Source organism: Pteropus vampyrus, unplaced genomic scaffold, assembly GCF_000151845.1.
Source record: "Pteropus vampyrus isolate Shadow unplaced genomic scaffold, Pvam_2.0 Scaffold100, whole genome shotgun sequence".
NCBI classification, from domain to species: Eukaryota; Metazoa; Chordata; class Mammalia; order Chiroptera; family Pteropodidae; genus Pteropus; species Pteropus vampyrus.
This window is the reverse complement of record NW_011888881.1, coordinates 3,704,984-3,726,468: the sequence shown is the minus strand read 5'-3', so window position 1 is coordinate 3,726,468 and position 21,485 is coordinate 3,704,984. Positions and strand designations below refer to the sequence as shown.

Below are 21,485 nucleotides of genomic sequence, written 5' to 3'. Positions count from 1 at the left end.
CGGGAGGGCATCTGGTACCGCAAGAGCGCAACGAGGGGTCGAGACCCCGAGCAGCTACGCTGCCCGCCGGACCGCTTTCTGGGGCAAGGTAGTTCGTTATGTTCCCAAACCAGAGCTGATGCGAGGCACGCCCGGCACGGGCTCCTCAGCCCTGTTTTCTCAAAGCAGCTTCTGCACTTCGGGAGAGGCAAGACCGCGGCAGCAGGGGAATGGGACGAAGATCCCAATGGAAGTGGGTTCCCTGCGATCTGGGCAATGCTGGACCATATGCTGGAAGCCTACAGTTCCTACAGACCGAAAGAATGCTCCACCGTACCAGCCCTCGACTCTCAAGTGATCTCTGAAAGACGGGCATAGGACCTAATCCCTCGGAACGCCCCAAGCTCTCACCCTGGCTTCATCCTTAAGTTCGGAGGTGGCAGGGCCGTTACCCTGACTTTAGCTCTTCCAGGAGGATCAGTCACGCTTCCGGACTATAGCAGAGTTGGAATTTTGGAAGCCCCGATGTGTCATAGACCAGTGACTAACAAACCCTTTTTCTTATTCCCACATCAGAGAAGTTATCTTTGGGGTCTTCCCGGAAAAAGAGCAGCATCCCTGGTGAGTTCATCTGGGCACATGAGAGCTGGAACAAATCTTCCTAGGAGTTTTCACACCTATTTTTTGCAGTGTTACGCCCCTCTCCCCAAAAGAAACCTTATGCAGAACCCCATAATATAAAGCTGATTCGTTCCACCTGGAGTAGACCCAGAGTGAATGTTTTGGGCCTATGTGGAAAGCACAGGTGTTGTTCCTAGGAAGGAAGAATCAACACAAAGGGAAACATAAAACTTTTGTGTGATGCCCACCCTACACCTCCCAACCCAGGGAAGCCCACTTTGGCCATAGACAAGGTCTCTCCCTATGGTGGCTGGTCCTTGGTGGATTCTAGTTCTGTGCCTAAGACCAGGGCTCCTTGTTAAACAGTGCTTGACAGGATGGCAGCCCAGAGGTTATTCCCTGGCACAAGTCCAGCACAGGACTCACAACCCACATGGATTACTAGAGCCCAGAGGGCCCTGTCACCACCACCAAAGAACACACTGTCGTGAGAATGATCTGTATTCTCAGCCCAAGCAAGCCACCTGGCACTGAGCACAGGCCACTGTGAACCTGCTCCCAGCCTCTTCCCTCCCCACTGCCTTCCAGGGGTCCCTCCCCAGTAAGACAGAGGAAGCAAAGGCAAGAGGGTAGCCAGAGGCTTTGGCAGGGTGACATTTATTTGCCAGGTTCAGCAGGCACACATGTAGCCCACTGACCTTCATACACCAGAACAGACCCATAGGCATGCAGGGAGAAGGGCAGGACTGCCACCAGAGTGCCGAGCGAGGGCTCTAACCAGTGTTGGCCGCCTACCCAGGATGTGGTGGGGTCTGACAAAGGGTACCTGCCAAGAGCTTCCATCAGGAAACTGGGGAGCCTTATTCCACTTCCTCATCCCGGCACAAGCAACTGAGCCTGGCTCAGTGGCACCTGAGCCTCTAAGCCCCAATAGAAGGAGAAGTGGGTCATAGACATAAAAGGGGGTTCCTCTCTGATTCGTTGTTGTGAGAGAGAGAAAAGGGCAAACCCACAAATCAGACTGTGTGACATGGCCATGCAGCAGTCCCCCTGGGATGGAGGAGACTGTGGGCTGATCCTGAGGGGGCCATCTGGGAAGAGCTGGGGATAGCAGCCCCCCTGTTTGGCCCAGGGTAAGGACCCAGCTGGGTTGGTGCACTAGGTGCTAGGCCTGCACTATGCCCTCCCAGTTCTCATTGCCACATCCTAAGTGCCCCTCCTTCCCCATACAGGTTCATGGACTCAGGGCACAGGGCAACATACTGTAGGACCCAGGAGGGCAGGAAATAGCACAAGGGTCTTGGAAAGGGCTTTCTGGGGACAAAGATGGAAGTTTCTACCCTCCTCATTCTTTTTCACTTCTGAGGATTCCCACAGCTACCAAGCAGTGCCCCCAGCCATGCACCCAGCCTTGTCTTAAAGCATAGTGCCCTAGATTTTTGCATTCTCGATACCGGCCTGTGTCCACTCCTAGAGCAGCCCACATACCACAGGCACATACCTTAATGTGTAGGAGCCTAAGACCGCTGACAGGGCCTCGCTGGAGGACCAGCTCTCAGGGCAAGGCCACCCAAGTTTAGGGCCTGGGAGAGGATGAGACCTGCAGGGCCCGCCTGGGGGTGTGAGGCAAAAAGGAAAGGGAAAGGGGAGCAGGGACCTCCTGAGTATCCCTAGAGCAGCATCCCACGAAGAACAAAAACTGGTGAAGCTAGCGAAAGACAGAAAAGCCACGAGGAATCCATGCAGGGTCTGGGGCCGGTCCTGCCTCTGGCCTGCCCACCACTCACACACATACACACAGGAGATGAGACTGCTCTCCCGTGGCCCCCAGACATGCCCCACTTCGGGAGGCAGGGGCTGGGGGTGGGGAGCGAGGGCGTCATGCCATTGACTCTATGTACAGTGAAAAGCCCCTCATCCACTCTCCCACCCTCCTGCCCGTCCCCGCCCCCCACCAGCCTGCCCACTCAGCTGGTCTCCTCCCTCCGAGACTCCTGGGCAGAGCCAGCAGCCTCTTCCCCTTTACTAGATGGTGGAGCCTGGCCTGTTGCGCCCCCTGGGGCTATGCTGTCCGGCTGGGCCAAAGCCAGCTCAGGGGTGGCAGCTGCCTTGGTGGCCGGTGTGGCACTGCTTTGGGTGGTGGGCACAGTGCTCTCTTCTGTGGCTGGTGTGGCTCTCCCATCAGTGGCTGGAGTAGCACTCCTGTCAGTGGCTGGGGTGACACTCCCATCGGTGGCTGGGGTGATGCTCCCATCGGTGGCTGGGGTGACACTTCCGTCAGTGGCTGGGGTGGTACTGCCATCTGTGGCTGGGGTGGTACTACGGTCTGCAGGGGCTGCATTATCATGCTTTGCAGCAAGAGCAGCATCACCTGCTGTGGCTGAGGTGGCACTGCCCCCAAGGGCTGGGGCAGCTCCACTCGCAGCTGTGGCCCCACCTGCAGCCCCGGGAGTGGCAGTGTCTGTGGCTGGGGCAGACTGAGCTGCAGCCGTGCCGGACTGCTCTGGTGCCCGGAGCCGCTTCATGAGGGTGGTCACTCGGACAGCTTTCTGAAAGGAGGATAGCGAGAGAGGCTCAGAGTGGGCTTATGGAAGCTGGATCCATTCCTTGGCGAAGGCCAAACTCAGACCATCCCGTGGTGCCCTGATTACCCCAGGGCTAGGGACTCAGATGCTCAGCACACTCACTTAAAATAGTAGCTTATGCCATATAGTGGGTGGAGCAAAGCCTGTGTGTGATGCAGGCAAGAGACTGGGGGTGCCAGAAGGAGCACTTGGGATCAGTCCAGGAAAGAGAGCCATCCAAGCCTTACCTTCCACTTAGCCCTGGCAAAGTTCTTTTCAATCTGGGCACAGACACCATCTTTGATGTTCTTATCAGAAGCAGCATTGCCAGAAATCCTGGAAAGGGTACAAATGTGTCTGGATCCGAGGGGGATAGGCTTTCATGGAGACTCTGCCCAGCCCTTTCCTTGTAAGATCCAGGGATTACCAGGCAGATCCTCTTGGCTGGCTTGAGCTCTGGCTGCCCCCAAAACCCCACCCAAGGCCTCAAGGATAGGGGCTGCTAAGGAACTCCAGCCTCTCCTCCCATCCCCCGGGGCCCTGCTCACCACTCATGGGAGATGGCCTCTTCTGCGGTGATCCGCTGATCTTGCTCCACCTCCATCAGCCTGGTGACCAGGTCTTTGGCTGGGGACAAAGCCAGGGAGAGGCTAGGCATGGCACCCCATCTCACTGTCTAGAGGTGATGGATGGGCTGGGGGGTAGGAGCAGAGTCCAGCAGAGCAGGCTGAGAACAGGTCCCCCACACCAATCCTTCACTCTACCCGTATGCTGGGCACCTCCTCACCCGCCTGTGAAATATCATCCCAGTATGGAGAGTCAAACTCATAGTCGCCAGCCAAGATCTTGCGGAAGAGATTCTTGTCATGGTTCTCGTAGTCATCTTCCTCCACCTCTTCATAGAAAGGTGGATTCCCTGAAAGCCTGCATGGAAGCCAAAGGGCAAGGTCAGCCAGGAAGGCCATGGACATAGGCCCCCACCCTACCTGGCTGTAAACCTCTTTGCTTGCCATCCACTCACAAGATGTACATGATGACTCCAATGGCCCAGCAGTCCACAGGGCGTCCATACCGCTGCCGACCTACCACCTCTGGGGCTGCAAACACAGTACCAATTGACTGGTCAATATCAGGCCTGGCCAAGCCTGGTACCATTCACACCCACTTCCCCACTACCCAGAGCCACTCCTTGAGGGCTGTCTCCCCACCCTGCCCCTGCCTCCCCTCTGCTTGCCCAGGTACTCAGGGGTCCCACAGGGTTCCTTGATGAGGCCATTCTCTAGCTTAGCCAGGTGGAAGTCGCTGATGACAATCTTTGAGTTCTTCAGCCGGTTGTAATAAACCAGGTTCTCTAGCTGCTCCAGCCAGGAATGACATATGGGTGGGCAGAGAAAGACTCCATGAAGTGAGGACTTCAGAGGCTAGACCGAGGCCCCAAAGTGCTTCCCACCCCAGCCCCGGGCCAGCTGCCAACAGACCCTTTGACCAGGTTCCTGGCCTCACCTTGAGGTTCCTGTGCACGATCTTGAGTGAGTGCAGGTAGGCCACGGCCTCCAGGACCTGCCGCACCACGTTGCTCGTGTCTCGTTCCGAGTAGTAGCCCTGGTCCAGGATCCAGTCAAACACCTCCCTCCCCGTGGCCCTGAGGGACACCAGCCCCTGAGCCCGGTTGTGGGCGGGATTGGGGGTGGGGCAGGAGCACTTGGGCAGGCTGCCTACACCAGCTAGCTGGCTGGGCAAGACCTGGGACCTCAAGGGTCCAGAAAGGGGGCTGGCCGCAGAGGGTAGAGGAATCCTGGGACCCCAGGCCCACACTCACAGCTCCAGGAAGATGAAGTACTCCTTGCGGGTCACAAACACATCCACCAGTTGCAAGATGTTGGGATGTTTCACCCTGGCAGCAGAGAGAAGAGCCAACAGTTAGGGCCGGGTGAACCCCTGAGACAGGCTCTGCTTGTCACTGTCAGCCACAGCAGACTAACTGGCCAGAGGCTGCTGATACTGCTTGAGGCCCCCTGCCCTCAAAGCCCTGCCCTGTGACCTCCAATCCCACCCCACCGCACCCCCAGGCCCCACACTTACATCTTGAGGATTCCTATCTCGTTCTTGGCCGCCTTCCGCACTTTGCGCCCGTCCCGCTTCTGGAACTTCTTGCAGGTGTGCAGCTTGCCCGTTGTCTTGTCCTTGGCCCGGAAGATCTCACAGAACTCCTCACTGCAGCCGGCAGGCACCCCACTCAGCCCTGGCTTCAGCATGGGCTGCACTCCACACCCCTTTCCCCAGTTCCTGCCCACCCACCCTTGCCCACCAAACTGGCACTCACGTCTTGATGACCTGTCCCAAATCATATCTGTCAGTCACCTCCGACGGCTGATTATAGTTCTTCTTGTCACCCAGAGTCACACACCCAAACGGCATTGCCAGGCTGAGCTGTAGGCAGGATGGGGTCTGGCTTAGCTACACCGCTCCCCACTTCTCTCTGCCAAACCAGGGGCAGAGTTTGGGGCAGGAAGGGCCAGAGGGTGGTCAGGCTCAGATCCTACCCCTGCTTTTCTGGCCACACCTCCAGCCACTCAGCTTGGCTGCCTGAACTACAATAGCCCAGCTTATGAAAAATGTATTAAACTGACATATCAGGGAATCGCGTTACATTATACACACTGAAAAGAAGATTGATCGAATGATCTATTTACATTTCAGCTATTTCACAGATAAAGTGAGTGATAACTACCCATCTCTCAGATAGTCATCTCCGAAAGTCTGAATTTAACCAAACCAAGTGCTGGCAAAGATGTGGAGAACGTGAGCACTGTTGGTGGAAGGCAAGTCTCCCTTTCGAAAAATAGTTTGCTAAAACTCCAGAAGTCGAACATATCCTGTGAACCAGCAATCGCACTGCTAAACATATGTCCTACAGAAATGCATACGTTTATGCATACTCATACAACAGTGCTCATAGTTGCAATATCCATAATTGCCAAAAACTTGAAACAGCCCAAATATCCATCAACATTGTGATATTGTGTATGTATTATGGCATAGTAACACAATGGAATATTACATGACAATGGAAATGAAGTAGCTACAGCTATACCCAAGCACAAGGTGAATCTCACAAAACACAGTGTTAAGTGAAAAAGACACAAATGGAGATATATATATATATGGTGTGTGATTACATAATCTATAGTCAATGTTATCCCTTATAGAATCGATACAGAGTTCAAAACAGGCAGAGCACTAAGCTATACTGTTTAAGGATATAAACATAGTGGTAAAACTATAAAGTAAAGCTAGGAAATAAACACCACGAGTCCTTCTAAGAGAAAGAAAGGGTGCAATAGAACCAGAAATCTTGGGGGGGATTATGTCGGACCTGTTTCTGAACCTGAGTGGTAGTTTCGCAGCTTTATGATAATTTGTAAAAATGTACGTACAAGTTTTGGCACATTCTGAGGTTTCTGTTATATTTCACAATAAAAAAAGTTAATAAAAGTTATGACCACCCATGCTGAAGAATACTTGGTAGTTATTAAGAGGGATCAAGTAGATTAAAATACACGGCTGTGGACAGTCTTTGAAATGCTTTGTTAAGTGAAAAAGCAAGGGACAGAACGGTGGTTAAGGGCTGCTTTTTGGTAAATTTTTAAAAGTTTATATACCCATGCACACTCACAAATCCTCTCTGGAAGGACAACTAAAAAAGTAAGAGTTCTCTTTGGGGCAAAGATTTGGGTGTTGGAGGGACAGATTTACATCTTTTGTTTACTAACTTTCTGTTAGGATTTCTGTTACGATTACTTTCATTGATTTCATAAATACTGCATTCAGACACAGTGCTTGGGGGATTCCTCAGAGGGAGAACTCCCTTTTGGGTAGAGAAGCAAGGAAAGGCTTTGGCAAGAAGCAGCATTAGAGCTGGGCCTTAGAGGGGAAGGATTCGCCAGAAGGCATGCAGGGGCAATAGCCCAGAAAAGCAAGACAAGCCCGCCTAGGGCCTCACTGCCGGGGCCCACAGGAGACGTGGGCAGTCAAGTCCAGGGGACAGGCCCTGGCCAGGGGTGGGTGTTCCAGGAACAACGGCGACCACATGCAACTGACTGAAGTGGGCTCCGGGCCTTCTGGCACCTGTGGCATGGCGCCCTTCGGGTCTGCAACCCCGCCAGCCCTATCCTTACCTGCGGTGCTGGGTGGACTGGCTCCAGCACTCAAAGGAAAGGCACTTGTAGCCCTTGCTCAGAGGCGAACTTCGGGAGGGGAGTTGTTGACAGTGCCAGGATCTTTGCAGACCTGACCCAAAGTCTGCCACCATAATGCCTGGTCACTGTGACACAGACTACAGCAAGCTCTGCACCAAAACTGCATTCAAACTGCTCTGCCTCTGCTGGCTGCACATATTGTCCCTTCAGAGATCAGCACTTGCTGCTCACAGGCCAGGTTGGGCCTTGCCATCCCAGATGCTCCCCTACCTGGGGTCACTCACACCCACAGGATAATGGAGATAGGAGGAAAGAACTTGGACCAGAGGAGTTCTTCCAGCCAGGGTCAAAGGCCAGGACCCACACAAGCCCCACAGCCAGCCTTGGCTGTTACTTGCTTCCTCCCAGGCAGGGAGGGGCCATCTGCTTCCCAGGGGTCACAGTCCTTGAAGTTCCCCTCAAATTTGCCCTCGACATCAGGGAGCAAATCCCATTATTCCTTCATCTGTGTTGTTTCGGCTCAGGGAATGCAAACACATTTCATCAGCATGATTCAAGCCAGAGCTTAAGCCATCTTGTGAGGCACTGCAGAGGCGAACAAGAGAAGCTTTGAAGATCGTCCCCGACTGTGCGTCTTTGCCACCATGGTCGCAGTCCTGCTCCTGCGTCTGCCGGCGAGGAGCATGTGGCTGGAATCCCACTCTCACAGCTGACAGCAGAGGCACAGCCACCCACCACTGCCGGCCACCCATCTCTATGCCCTAACAATCCGGTGAGGGAGTTGGGGGGCATCAGTCCCCCCTTCTGTGTAGCAATTCCCTTCTCTGGCTGGAATCCAAGGCTGCGTACTGGGCAGAAGGGTGGCACCTCAGCCTGCAGGTCCCTCAAGAGGACTGGGAGGGACCTATGTCCCCGCTTTGTGGTTTTGCTTACACCGTTCCCTCTGACAGGAATGCCCTTCCCCCAAAGCCTCCCAACAGTATCCTATTTGTCACAGCAGTTATTTATAACATGAAAAAAATCAGCAACTACCTAAACATTCAACAACAGGTGACTCGCCAGCTCAACAGTGTCCACTCGATGGCAGGAAGTGTGGGCACTGCCCGTCTTGGCCCCCTACGGAGCACCCTCCACGTGAGCTAGGTGCTGGCACCAGGGCTAAATCTCTTCTTTTGTTGTGATTTCTGACATTCTAAGGTTGTCTGTGCAACAGATTGTCTAAAACAATCCTGATGCTCCAGACTCAAAATGGCCCTTCTCTGAAATACCTTCCACAACCTCCACCTCCCCCCGCCCCACCTCACTAACTCCTTGCTCTGACGCATGGTGTGGGAGGTTTGCTATATGCCTGTCCCTGATCTTGGCCCAGCTTTTGGCCATACACATGCACTTGTGCCCATAGGGACCCAGGCTGCTCTTGAGGTCTGTCTTCACCACAGAAATCCGGGCCTTTGCTAACAGTCACATCAGCCGGAAACCATGTCTTAAAGCCTCATGGCCAGGGCAGGGACAGATCTGCCTCCCTGCTACCAAGGCTGCCCTGTTCTCAGCCAGTTGCTGCTTCTCCTCACCAGCCTAAGTGTGCTCACTTGTTCCATCCCCAGCCTGGCCCCAGGGCAAAGCGAGAAGAAAGGGAGGCCCTGCAGATTAGCGCCTTGGTCTCCTCTGCCCCCACGACTCTACCATCTGCCACCCACTGCTGCTGCCTGGGAGGCTGCCGGTGTGTGTACCAAGCTCCCGGTACCTGCCTCCAATAAGGGCGGTCTTGGCCCAGAAGCTGGGAGGAATGGCCAGGGGACAGCTTCCAGAACCGGAAGGCCAGGCAGAAAGGGGTTTGCATTCCTCACCCCCATGGTCCCCGACAGCCCAGGCTCAACATCCAGCAGCGGAGAGCACTCCTTCCAGCGACATAGGATCTGTGCTCTGCCTCAGGTCCACACTGGGGCACAGGAGGGCACAGGAGCCCTGTAGCAGCCATTTCCCTAGGGACATGGCTTTTCCCATTCTCTGCAGAGAGACTGAATGGTGTGCACAGGGGACTGTCTGAAGGGAGTTTGGGGGAAGTGCAGAGCCTGGCACTGCCACTGCCTTCCAGCTGGCTCTAAGGGAGCCTGAGGGCCAAGCACTCCCCAGTCTGACCCCTGGGCTCAGGCAATAGAGCCTCAGGAAACCCCGAGGGAGCCTCTGCCTGTTGGTGCCCTGGTAATAAAGGGTCCTCTAGAGGCCCTACTGCACCTTAAGGTAAGTCAGGCCCAGGGGACGCCTGAGTGGGACAGAGGACAGCTGCAGGGGCCCAGAAGTCCCACCTGGGAGTCCTGTCCTCTTCTCCACTAGGGTCAGCCTGGATCAAGTCCCACCTCCTTAGCCATAAACAGGAGTTTTCTGCTCCCTGCTCCCCTGCCGTGTGGGGCACCAGAGCTTGCAGCAAATCTAGGGAGGCCAGGAGGGGCCCAGGAGGCCTCCGGCTGCCTCCCAACAACTGTGGACAACACCTCCCAATTTAGTGGCAGCTGTGAACACCAGCCTGCAGGCACCCCCTCCCCTTCTCTGTTCTCCTCTCTCAGGGACTGGGGCCAGGTTTCCTGCTGTAATGGACATGCCTAGGCCCAAGGCCTGCCTGGTCGACTGCCGAAGCCTTCCTCGCAGGACCAGGGGAAATAGAGACCTTACTCAGGGTCTGGTGTCAGGAGGCAGAGCCAAGCTTCTAGCCTACCATCCAGCTGCCCTGTCCTTCAGGGAACTGGGTAGGGGGCTGCCCTGGCTGGGCCTCGGGCTCTAGCTAAACCATGGCCCACAGTTCCTGCTGCTGACTCTCTAGCTAATGAGGGAGTAAGGGGGGGTACATTTCCAGTCTCGGGGGTCGGCATACTGTCCAGGGCTGCCTCTAGAAAGTTCAGCCCTCAACATGTAGGCAGAGTCAAGAGCCAACTGACCCCTTCCAGGCACCTGGGGTCCCAATCTTTGAACCCCTGAAGGAAAATCCACTGCTCCCTTGTGGGTGGAGGAGGGGAAATGCAGGGGAGGGCTCCAGAGCAAAGGGTTGCTACGGCGATGGAAGTTTTAAAACAAGGGGAGGGGGCAGGGAGAGCTGTTGGCCAAACTCTTTCTCCAAGAATTCCCTGAGGCTTTGGCATGGTTCCTTTCTCGGGGTTTCTCTGACCCTGGTCCCTATCAAGGAAGGGGAGGTGGGGAGCAAGAGGGACTGAGAGAGGGGCAGGGACCCAGAGAGACAAAGGCAGAATCTGCTATGGAAATGAAGCAAAGAGCCGAATGCAGCCACAAGGATATCGAAGGAGAAGGTGGGCAGGGGGTTCTGAAGGGGCTTATGGGTGCCCAGCAGAGCCCTAAGGCCTCCACGGCCATGTGCTCTGAACACCTGGGCCTGAAGCTGCCCCGGTGCCCGGACTTTGGAGACTGAACCCTCCTGTATCTCCCAGGCATGCACCGAACTCGGTGTGGGAGGCACAGCCGTAGCCCTGGGGGAAGAGGCCAGCTGTTGCCGTCCCTAAGTCAAAACAGTTCCTCGGCCCCTCCCCTGTCATCACGGCAGCTTAGGTAAGGCTGGTCCCACATGGAGAAGGCACAAGCATGGGGGATGGAAATGAAGCCTGGAGACCCGGCTGGAACCCTTCACAGTCCTCCTCTCAGCTGGCCGAGCTCTGCCTGGACTCCCTGGCCACACACACCCACCCCCTTCTGCTATCTTCAGGCTTTGGGTCCCCAGGGCCCCTCTTGCAGCTCTGCTTAATTCCCCGCCACTGCCGTCCCTCTCCCAATGGTGGGTCCTGTCAGGAGAGCTAGAAATGGCACCCCAAGCAACCTAGAAACAGGATGACTACCACACAGCCCCACCTTCCCTTGCCTCAGTTTCCCTGGATGGAGATCATGGACTATGTGGCCTTCTCCCAGGGCAGGGATTGATGGCCTACTAGTGAATAGTGGCCAGGACATGGGCTAGAGGGGAGGGCCAGCAGCAGATACGGAGAAGGCAGTCTATGGCACCTGCAGGTCCCCACCAAATGCTGTAAAAGAAAATGAAAGGGACCTCTGCTTGACCCTGAGGGAAGTAGAGAAATGGATATCCCAGCGGAGAAAATTGCGTTTCCCCCTCCACCCCCCACCCCGCCCCCGCCCACCTCCCCTCCCGCAGATGGCCAAAGCTGACAGGAATCAACAAGGCTCCCCACCCCCCCAAACCCCCGCCAGGTCTCCCAGGCTCCGCAGGTGGTCTTTGGGGGGTTCAAAGCCTGGGCCTTGAAGGAGGGGGGCAGGACAGGGGCCGGACTGTTGCAGACTGAGCTTTTGGTGAGGGACAGAGGGCCCTGTTTCCCAGGAGGGAACCTGGTGGAGCAGGCTCTCCGAGGGGGTGCGGACAACAGCAGTTTGGCAGAGCTGTGGGGGGCTGGGAGAGGCTAGGGTCTCTGCCAGACATTACAGGCTAGGAAATGCAGAATCTCACTGCTCATTGTCCACCTCCTCCCAGCCAAGGGCCCTGCCTCCTACCGCGGTGCTGCCCTGACCCCCTTCCCCAGTGCTGCTGACTCGCCCCCGCTGGCACAGCAACACACATGCGGGAGGCACACGTGTGAGCACCAAGCCCCGCACCTCCCAGTAGAAACATGTGCGTCCCCCGCCCCCACCGCCCAGCGCTGAGTCGGTGCCCTGGACCCCCGGCTGGGCCCCACGTTGCGGCTTGGAAGCTAGATCTTGGTTGGGGGCTACTGGCCCGCAGGGGTTGGAGCCCCCTCCCCCACTCGGCAGCCCCGCCCAGCCCCCTCCAGGTTGTCGCCCATAAAGAACTCTCCGTTGTCATGGAAATTAGTGACTGCTTTGTGGGAGGGAGGGGGGCGGGGGCAGTTGGGAGGGGCAGGAGGCGGCTCTGGGAGTCAGAAGCTACCCCTCAGCCCTCGGCCCCTACCCCCAGTGGAGCACCACGAATGTCCGAGGGTTAAGATGCTCACATTTAGGAGCCTTGCAAGACTGGGGGCAAGGGGTGGGCAAGGTGGTGGTGGGGATAGGAAGAGGAGATTTGCCTGGTCTTGAATCTCAGAGGCTTCCCCTGGGACCCCCGAGCCTTCAGGGGTGACAGGGAACTTTAGCCCAACCCCGCACGCCGCCCCCTGAATCTGCAGAGCCCGCGTGCTCTGCCCTCTCCGGGGCCCCAAGCCCTCGCGGGGTCCCCGCACATTCGGCGACCCAAACCTCGAGCCAGAGACCCAATCCTTCAAGACCCCACGATGTACGTTCGGGAGGCGCCCCCCGCCCAGCCCGCCCCGCACCTGCAGCGCCGGTCGATCACAGGGAGGAAGCGATCGCGACTTCAGTGGGGGCACCGAGGGCTCCGGGGGCGGCGGGGAGAATCTGCTCCGGGCACGCGGGTCAGACGCGGCGCCAGCTGCAGCCGCTTTGGCTCACGAACCTCCAGCATCTCCCGCCGCTCGCCCGCACCGGATTTGCACCCCGGGCCGGGGGCGGGCTGGGGGCGGGGCTTCTCTCAACTGGCTCCGCCCCGTCCCTGGAGGAGCCGGAGGCAGGAATCCCACCCCAACGCAGGCGGACAAGGGAGTGGTAGTGGAGTCGATGAGCACTGACCTGCCTGGCCCCGCCAGGCTCTCAAAGGCTCCCTTAGGCCCTGGGACTGACTGGGCAACAGGAGTCGGGAGGGCCTTCTTCTTACGCCCATTGTAGGGACTGGGGAGTGGGAAGTGTGAGGAAAGCCTGAGTCCCAGACCAGCACAGGAGTCTTTTGGCAGGTAGTAACCCCTAGGGGACCCGTGCTCTGCCCAGCTCCCAAAACATGACCCAAAGGGTGGAACTCGCTTAGAAAAACCAAGTAAGCAGTTGCTAGGGTAAACCGCACCACAGACTAGCATCCCCTAGCCAGGAGTAGTAAACACACCCAGGGGGGGAATGTTGTGTGTGCAAGAGGTGTGTGCAAGAGGTCAGTGAGGGCTCCAGATCATGATGGCAGAGTCTCCTTTCCAGCCCAACCTCCACTCCCGCAAGGCCAAAACCATTTCCATCACCAAGTCCGAGTCAGGGGGTCTGGCCCAGTCTGCCCCTCCTTTGTAGCACTAAATTTCCTAAGCTATAAAAGTCACCTATGGCATGGTGTGGAATCTGCTTTCTTCTCAGCTGTATCAGCTTCAGACACTTCATGAGCAGCACCACCATCAGAGGCGTGGGCTGGGATATGGGGATACAGGAGAACTGGTCCATAACCACACCTGTCCTCTGACTGGAGGAGGCTGCGAACTGGCAGGCAGAAGCTCTAAAGGAGGTCCTTGGCTATTTCTCTGTCCCTTGTCAGGCAGGTGCATGGACCCAGTGCTTGCTCCGCTTCCCCTCACAAGCCCTAAGGCCAGTATCTGAAGGCCAGACTTAAGCTTCTCAGTGCCAGCCCAACCTTCCTAGTTAGCTTTCTGACCCCATCCTGGGTGGGGTCCTCTCCAAACTCTTCACCATGTTGAGTGAGTCTCTCCTGCATGACTCTCCAAGCCGGCTGGCGGGAGTGACTGCCCAAGAGAGGAAGCTGGGGCTGGGGCTGGAAGGCTATCCTGGGAAACGACTGTTCAAACAAGGCCCCTCAATACCTTCCTCCAGAGGGGGTATTGAGGAGCCCTTTACATCCTTCCCTGGCTTTGGGTCACCTGTTCCAGGTCAGGCTGGTGCCACCTCTGGGTGGTCTCAGTCCTGGCACCAGCTCCACCAGTGAGTAGGAATCTCCTGGCACGCTGAGCATCTGCAGCGCAGAGCCTGTGTCTCATCTCGGTGTACTCAGTTCATGTCTGCAGAATGAATGAATGGCCCGGCACTCAGTTCCCACCGTCCTTGAAACACTGGTTCTCTGAGTTGTATGGTGTAGCTGAGCCATGGCCTGCTGACCTCACACATGTCACACACATTTTCTGTCTTTCCCAAAGGCCATGGATACCCAGGCGTGGAGAAACTGAGCTGAGGAGAGGCTGGAATGGGGGATTTAGAGGTAGGGGAAGAGGTGACTTGCTAGAGCCCTTCCTGCTGCTGGCAGCGCTCCACCTTTTCTTGGTCCTGTGCACACTCCATGTGCCTGTGGGTGAGAACACGTGGCAGGGTGTGCATGCACACGTGTGAGTGTGTCTCTGTGTGTGCGCTCTTATGCTGAAGGAAAAGGCGACAGTACAGTGTGTGCAGTGGTGCCCAGGGGCACGTGTGTCTGGATTCTGTGTGCACCCAGGCGTGCTTGCTCGCACGTGCGCATGGATGCTGTAACTAGTCCCTGGAGCTAATGGTCCCCGGAGACACACTGGTCCCCGTCCTGCCTGGCACAGGCCTCAGGACTGTGGAGACTGAATCAGGATGGGAGGGCAGGACATGGGAAGAGGCTGGGTCACGCCCAGGGGCAGACAGGGGCTGTGATTATCCTGTGTCATTGCCCGTTTCTAGTCTCTCCAACTAAGGCAGCCCCTCACTCCCAGGTGTGTGTGTGCGTGTGTGTGCGCACGCATGCATGTGTGTGTGTGTGTGCGTGTGTGTGTGTGTGTGTACGTGCGGCGTGATGGGGAGGTGTAGCCAAGTCTTGCCCTTTGTGGAGAGGGTAGCCTAAAGATGAAAACCTAGGATTGGAACTGGTTCATGGCTTGTCCCTCAGCCCCCAGCCAGAGAAGCATGGGCAGGGCAGGGCTCCATCGTCTTGGCTTCGATCTCCAGCTGCCCTCTGATCAAGAAGTAGCAAAACCAGCTGAAAGCCATCCTTTCAGCTTTCCTAGACCGTGGACTGTGCCGACAGAGCTTCATTCCTATCCCGACTCTCAGGGCCAGACAATCTGGGGCCTTGGCTTCTAGCCACCCCCTGGCTAGAGGATGGCGGGAGACCGTAGCACAGGGCAGAGTTTGGGATAAGAGCGGGGTCAGTTGGCACTGGCATTGCCTGGTGACCTCTATGAGGGCCTCCTGAGGAGGCCTGTAGCCTGACCCCGATGTGGGCGGGGGCTGCCTGGGTTGAGAGGCTGAAGAGAGAAGGGAACCCAGAGTTGGCTGTTCTGGCTCCCACCAGAGCTAGACGGTCCTAGAGGGCAGGACGAGGTGCGAAGCTTTGTATCCACAGAGCCTACAGGGCAGGCCAGAGCCTCATCTCCCAGTTCAGGTTGTACCTCCACCCCCAGAAGCCAGGGACTTATCTGCCCTCCTACCCTGATTTCCTACCCCAGGGTAGGCCAGTACTCCCATACCTTCTTATTCTGTCTGGTGAACAGAAGCCCCTGCCAACCTAGCACAGAGCTCTCCAGCCAAAAATCAGACTTTAGGAGGTACCTACATTACCAGGTCAGTTCCCCCAAGAAGCCCAGACTCTGACAGGAGCTGCCTCTTGGGGGCAACAATGCTCCAGGCCCCCAGCCATCTTTGAAACTGTTGGGCTGTTATCTATGTTGCTGGCCTCAGCCCCCCGTAGAGGGCCCAAAATGGGGGAGGGCAAGTAGTCTTCTCCTCTGGAGCTAGGGGAGGGGGCTGCCCCCCCTCGTGACTCACTCCAGGCTGTGTGGGTTATTACATTATGTTTGAAATTGCCATGGCAACCAGCTGGCAATCAAGGGTAATTGCGCTTGTCGCCAGGGCAACGGGGCAAAACCCACAGCAGCCACTCTCTGTGTTTGCCCTTGGGGTGCAGTAAAGGTCAGGCTAGACCAGAGCCAATGCCAAGGGGCTCTGGGGCTCTCTAGAAAGGATAGAATTGCCAGGACCCATAGAGTTCCAGTGTACAGAGGCAGGGTGTGCCTTAGGAGTGCCAAGGCCCCCATCCCTGACCCCGTGCCAGGATACCTGCCCTTTCCACACCATCCTGGGCCTAAAACATGCCACAGAGCTCAAAGCAAGCAGAACCAGAACTTTTATGTGCTCACAGATGGTACTTGTAGATGGCCCATGGGCCTTCCTCCTCGTACTCACGGCGGCTGAGCCATAGGCTCTGGAAGGAATCCCGGGACACCATGATGGAGCCTCCAAGCCAAGCGGCAACAGCACGGTGGGGAGAGGCCAGCACAGTGGCACAGGGGCCCAGCTCCTGTCTCAGACGCTCAGGAAAGCCACTCACCAGGGTGCTGCCACCATCCAGCACCACGTTGGCCAGCAGCTGCTCCTGCTGCTTGGCCTCCAGCCGGCTGATGCTTAGGAGGGCTAATTGTGGGAGGCCTGGCTGGTTGAGGCCTAGCAGATTGGGCTGGAAGAGGGCCTCAGGGCAGCGGAAGCGCTCAGAGCCTAGCTTGATGACCTGCTTGTCTGGAAGCACAAAGTCTACCCGGGCCTGGGTCTCAGCGTGGGCCATCTCGGTTGCCATATCCCTGGTCACGTAGCAGCAGGCCTCTTTAATCTGGTTGACCAGGCTTGCCTTGGGCGGTGAGTGGCCTCCTGCCAGCAAGAGCTGAGCCAGGTATTCAGTGAGATCAGCACCGGCCACATCCAGCCGGTAGGTGTCAAGTGGGGCTAGATCCCCAGTGAGGATGGGTGCCACATAGGAGGTGCCGTGGCCGCTGCCCAGCACCAGCCCAGTGGTGCGCCCGTAAGCATAGAGTGCCAGCAGGGCCTGATGCACTGTCTGCATGGCTGGCACGTGGAAACACTCAAAGAGTATTTCAGCCACCTTTTCTCGGTTGGTACGCGGTGAGATGGGTGAGTCGGCCACAAGCACTGCCAGCTCCTCGGGCTGCATGCCCAGGCTGCAATAGAACAGATGCTGCCACAGCACCTCCAGTGCATCCCAGTCAGAGACTACTCCTCGATTCAGCACCGAGCAGGAGCCCTCTAGGTTCTCGGGAACCACATACCTGGGCTGGCCCTGGACTGACTGCTGCAGCAGCTGGACACGTGAGGGCACCACGCTGAGGACATGGTCCTCTCCAGCCAGTCCACACTTGGTGAAGCCCGTGCCTGTGTCAATCACCACAGCCGTCATGTTCTGGTAGGGGCCCAGCGAGTGGCGGCAGAGCACTGGGGACTGTACTGGCAGATCATCCTTGGTGGGCACCAGCTCATAGCAGGCCCCGCGAACCAGGTCAAGGTGTGTGACCATTGATGAGCCTGGAATGTCTTTAGCTGTCAGCTTGAACTGGGAACTCTGGGGCTCGGTGCTCACCATGGCCATGGGCAGGACCTTGCAGCCAGTGCCAGGCGTGGTGAATGTGATCAGAGGGAGCTGCTCCTCTTGGGCCCTATGAGAGCTGCCAGGTTGCCAGGATGAGAGCCGATGTGTGCTGGAGCTAGTAGCAGCACCGGTGCCCACCTTTTCACTGCTCACATAGACGCAGGTCTTTCTGGGAGCCAGGGACCCCCGAAGTACCCCCACCTGGGTGGGCAGACGCAAGGGCTCACCTTTCTGGCATGGGACAGAGGCCTGGCCAGGCTTCCTGGTGGTGGTGGTGGGGCCTCTTGAAAGGATGGGCTCTTTGGAGATGGGGGGTTCTTGGGGAAAGAGAGGCTGCCCAGTGAGAGAAAGCTGCCTGGAAAGAGGGGCTCCAGGGAGAGGGGGCTGACCAGGAAGGGGAGGCTGCTTGGTAGAGGGGGGCTGCTCAGCTAGGCATAGGTATCCAGAAAGGTGGGTCTGCCTGAGAAAGGGCCACTGCTCAGAAGAGGGGGGCTGACCAGTTGGAGGGGGCTGTCTAGCAAGGGGGTGCTGCTCAGCTAGTGGGGGCCAACCATGAAGGTGGGCCTGCCCAGCACCTTCAGCCAGAGGGTTGTCAAGGTGAGCAGTAATGACCTCTTTCTGGTTGCGTCTGCCTATACTCCCCTGGGGCAGGGCTCTGGGTGCCTCCTGGGGTTTGGCTGAAGGAAGAGGCTCATGAGTCTGCTCTGCATTCATCCACTGTGGTTGCTTGGCCTGGACCGTTGGAGTGTCCGGCATCCCAGAGGCATCCAGCATCCAGATGGTGCGACTAAATTCATCTTTTTCAGCATCAGGTTTGGACCAGCCAGGATGATGGACATGGCTTATTGTCCTCTCACCAAGTTGGAGGGGCATCCCCAATGGAACAGGCCTAGTGAGCATCCCCCGCCTGATGGGTGACTCAGTACCAGGGGTGACCTGTGACTCCAGGTTGAGCCTAGCCTCCTTGGGAACCAAGGCCACCTCTCGGTAGCTGCCAGATGAGAGGCTAGAGGGCACGGGGCTGGACAGCATGGGTGAGGTGGACCAAAAGCTGGAGCGATTTCTGTCAGGGGAGAAAACGGGTGTTGCCAATGGCCGAGTGGACAGCATATTTTCAGAAGCATGGATGGATGGGTGGTTGGGGATGAGGCCCACCAGAACTGCCCGTGAGCCCATGGGGTCATGGCACATCAGCCCCATCCTGGTGTTGCCCGTGGCCATATCAAACACCAGCACGTGGTCTTCCTGAGTGTCCCAGAGCTGGCAAGTCGGGGCACCAGAAGGGGCGCTCTGCATGGCTTCCCTAGGAGACTGGACTGGGCACTGCGTGTGGCCGATTACTTGGTCAGCGGAGAGTGGCACACTGGAGCAGGTGTTGTCACGAACATTAAGGGGCTGCTGCACTGGCTGAGAGGAGTGGATATGGCTGCTCCTCAGGGACTTGGGGGTTCCCGGGGTTCCTGAGACTGCTGTGGGGTTGCCTGGCCTGGAGGTTTGGATGAGGGGTTTCTCTGCTGGGTTTTCAGGCTGCTTGGGTCCCACCTGCTTTCTGGCAACCTCAAGCTCCTGGGCATGGTCTGGGGACTCTTTCGCAGTGGCTGCTGGGGTGGGAGGCTCCTCCTGAGAACAGAAATTCATTTCGTCCTGGCATTGGTTGCCACGCGTCTTGAGCAGGTCGTCATGGGACAAGCTCTTGGTGATGGCACTGCTTTCAGTCAAGTGGTCGGGGTTGCAGGTGTAAGGTTCAGCCGCTGCTGGCATTGGTATTGGATCCAGAGCTGGAGTATTTGTCTCAGGTGGAGTTGGAGGAGCCTGAGCTGGATACAGGCATTTGCCCTGGCCCTGATCTTGGGCTGGAGCCGGAAAAGGACCTTGGGCTACAGCTGAGCCATCCTCTGCTGAAACGAGGCCGGGTAGCCACTGGCTCCTCCTAATGCCCAAGGGAGTTTTCTGGTCAGGCTTGCAGGGACCTTTGCCCCAGCCTACCAGGACTTTCGCGGGAGCCTTGCTCTCCCTCGCAACCTGCACCTGAAACCAGGAGCGGCATCCGTGCTGGACCATGTCCCTGGTGCTGTCACCGCGCGGGAACAAGGGTAGGGCCAGGGTCTCATTATCCATGACGAGACGCACTTGGGCTTCCGTGGTGGGGCTTGGAAACAGGCTAGTGGAGGAGAGTCTTGGGGCATCCTGGGAGGCCCACTCATAGCCACAGTGAGCGCTAACCTCAGCAGGGTCCTGGGGTAGCTGGTGAATGGGCTCAGGGATGTGGGCCTGGGAGGCTGGGCCACAAGCCCCATCAGTCATGGCCTCAGTGGACAATGGCAACCCCTGCCTGAAGTATCTGGACCCTGAGTTTATCAAAGGTCCCTGGGACTCTCTGAGGCCACCCCCCAGCTGCTGGCTGCTGGCTGAGGGGTGGCCCTGGGGGCCCGATGGATCAGGGCCCCCCACCTTCTTGGTGACTTCCATAGTCCTACTCCATGCTCTAGGTGCCCTGCCCCCACTTCGTTGCCATGGCAACTCCACACATCACAGCCCCCAGTGACCTGGGGAGGTGACAGAGTGTGGGAAACCAGGGGCCCCACCCCCCTGAGAAATGGGGGCCTGCCTAGGGAACCCTGGGAGATAGAAAGGCCCAGGGAGCCTGCCAGTTCTAGGCCTGCCTCCTCTCCCCTTACCAGCCATGTGACCTCTCTGCCCAGGCCAGCTGTAGAGTGAGGGCAGTGCCTGGGGAGCAGGGGGCTAGTGTAAGGCCAAGGGAGGAAGGTAGGCAGGGAAAAGACGAGGAAGCCCCTGGGTTCCCAGTCTATCTCAGGTGCCACACTGGGCTCTTTCTCCTCATTTCCCATGTGGCAAGTTGAGACTAAGCCCTGACCGAGGGGCACAGCTACAGGTATGTGACGCGAGGCCCTTCACAGGAGTCAAAGACCCTTTACCACTCAGTCCTGGGAGGTAGAAGAGGGTGAGGGGCCCAGGCCCAGGCCCAGGCCCAAGCTCCCCTCCCCCATGTTCCTCGGCTCCCGCTCCAGGGACAGCAGCTCCCTGGCAATCTTTCTGCTCCAGATGGTTCTCTGCCTGTGCCTCACATAGCCCCCTCCCCAGAGCCACATGTCCTTGAAACCTAAGACCAGTATCCCACAGAGGTGGAGATGGGGACTGCAAGGGTGGGGGTGGGGCCTCAGCTCAGAATTCTCAAGTCAGAAGGTTCTAGCTCTTGTTACATCGTGTCAACTTCACCTTGGCCAGAAGCGGGACAGATCAGTGAGCGTAGGACTAGGCCACAGTAAACACGGTGCCAGCCAAGTGGCAATTCCAAGATGGGACACAGTAGTGACATAGTGGTTATGGGGTTGTCCACACAGCGGGCACAGGGCTGGTCCCCAGTGGGGCATGGTGGGTGTAGGACTGGACACGCGGCATGCTCAGCTACAGTGAAGACAAGTTGGACGAAGGACTGGGCACAGGGTGGGCGCCCTAGCTATTAGACCAGGTGGGCAGTTCCAGCCTCTATTTCTTAAGTGAGCAAACGGAGGGGCACGGGGAAGTGGGACCTGCCTAGGCCATCAGCCCAGGACCGGACATGCCCCACAATCACAGAGGGCTGGCCTGGGCAGCAGTTTGGGGAACTGCCCACTGCCAAAGGCCTGGGACTGGAGGTTCCCACCTGGGGCGGGGCAGGCCCTTCTCCCTTCCCCCAGCTGTGAGCTCGGCCTCTTCCCTCTGTCTTCTAGGGCTGTGTCCTTTTAGCCCTCAGTCTTTCCACCCAGGAAACAGGTTTGTGGAGAACGCAGCTGTAGGCTTGTCCTCTGAAGCCACATGTTTTCACAAAGGTTAAAAATAGTGCTTACAGTTGGCCGTGGGGTGTGAAGCGATGTGACCAGGGACCAAGGCTAGCTCTGTGCTGCGTCTGCACCTTCCCGACTCAGCACTGGGCAGAGCCTGACTCAGCCAGGTTTCAGGACCCCAGGGCCCCCTCCCCCTTCCCCAGATTCTGCCTTCAGTTAA

The 21,485-nt window shown here is 57.4% G+C and overlaps 2 protein-coding genes across 4 annotated transcripts; both read right to left on the bottom strand.

Moving 5' to 3' along the window:
* Positions 1-1,232: 1,232 nt before the first annotated feature.
* On the bottom strand, positions 1,233-12,810 carry CAMKV (CaM kinase like vesicle associated). 3 transcript variants are annotated; one of them, XM_023533359.1, is made up of 12 exons: positions 12,643-12,810; positions 5,488-5,594; positions 5,247-5,378; positions 4,984-5,058; positions 4,668-4,806; positions 4,399-4,519; positions 4,186-4,261; positions 3,952-4,088; positions 3,713-3,791; positions 3,413-3,500; positions 3,038-3,149; positions 1,241-2,935 (listed from the first exon to the last, which is right to left on the bottom strand). In XM_023533359.1, exons 2-12 carry the CDS (start codon positions 5,580-5,582, stop codon positions 2,568-2,570), a joined length of 1,422 nt encoding a protein of 473 aa, XP_023389127.1. In that variant the 5' UTR covers positions 5,583-5,594; positions 12,643-12,810; the 3' UTR covers positions 1,241-2,567. The 3 variants fall into 3 exon arrangements, with proteins under 3 accessions (XP_011363031.1, XP_023389127.1, XP_023389126.1); XM_011364729.2 differs by having other exon boundaries at positions 1,233-3,149; XM_023533358.1 differs by having other exon boundaries at positions 1,241-3,149; positions 4,420-4,519.
* Positions 12,811-16,238: 3,428 nt separating this feature from the next.
* LOC105295188 lies at positions 16,239-19,949 on the bottom strand. The gene has a single exon (XM_011364756.1). It carries the CDS (start codon positions 19,947-19,949, stop codon positions 16,239-16,241), a length of 3,711 nt encoding a protein of 1,236 aa, XP_011363058.1.
* Positions 19,950-21,485: the final 1,536 nt, after the last annotated feature.

Bases quoted from the DNA above. Each gene is read 5' to 3' on its own strand.
- CAMKV (XM_011364729.2), bottom strand. From the start codon at position 5,582: ATGCCGTTTGGGTGTGTGACTCTGGGTGACAAGAAGAACTATAATCAG. The intron at 5,379-5,487 runs GTGAGTGCCAGT...TGCCGGCTGCAG, and splicing joins TTGGGACAGGTCATCAAGAC to TGAGGAGTTCTGTGAGATCT. The intron at 3,150-3,412 runs GTAAGGCTTGGA...TCCTCCTTTCAG, and splicing joins TTGCCAGGGCTAAGTGGAAG to AAAGCTGTCCGAGTGACCAC.
- LOC105295188 (XM_011364756.1), bottom strand. From the start codon at position 19,949: ATGGAAGTCACCAAGAAGGTGGGGGGCCCTGATCCATCGGGCCCCCAG.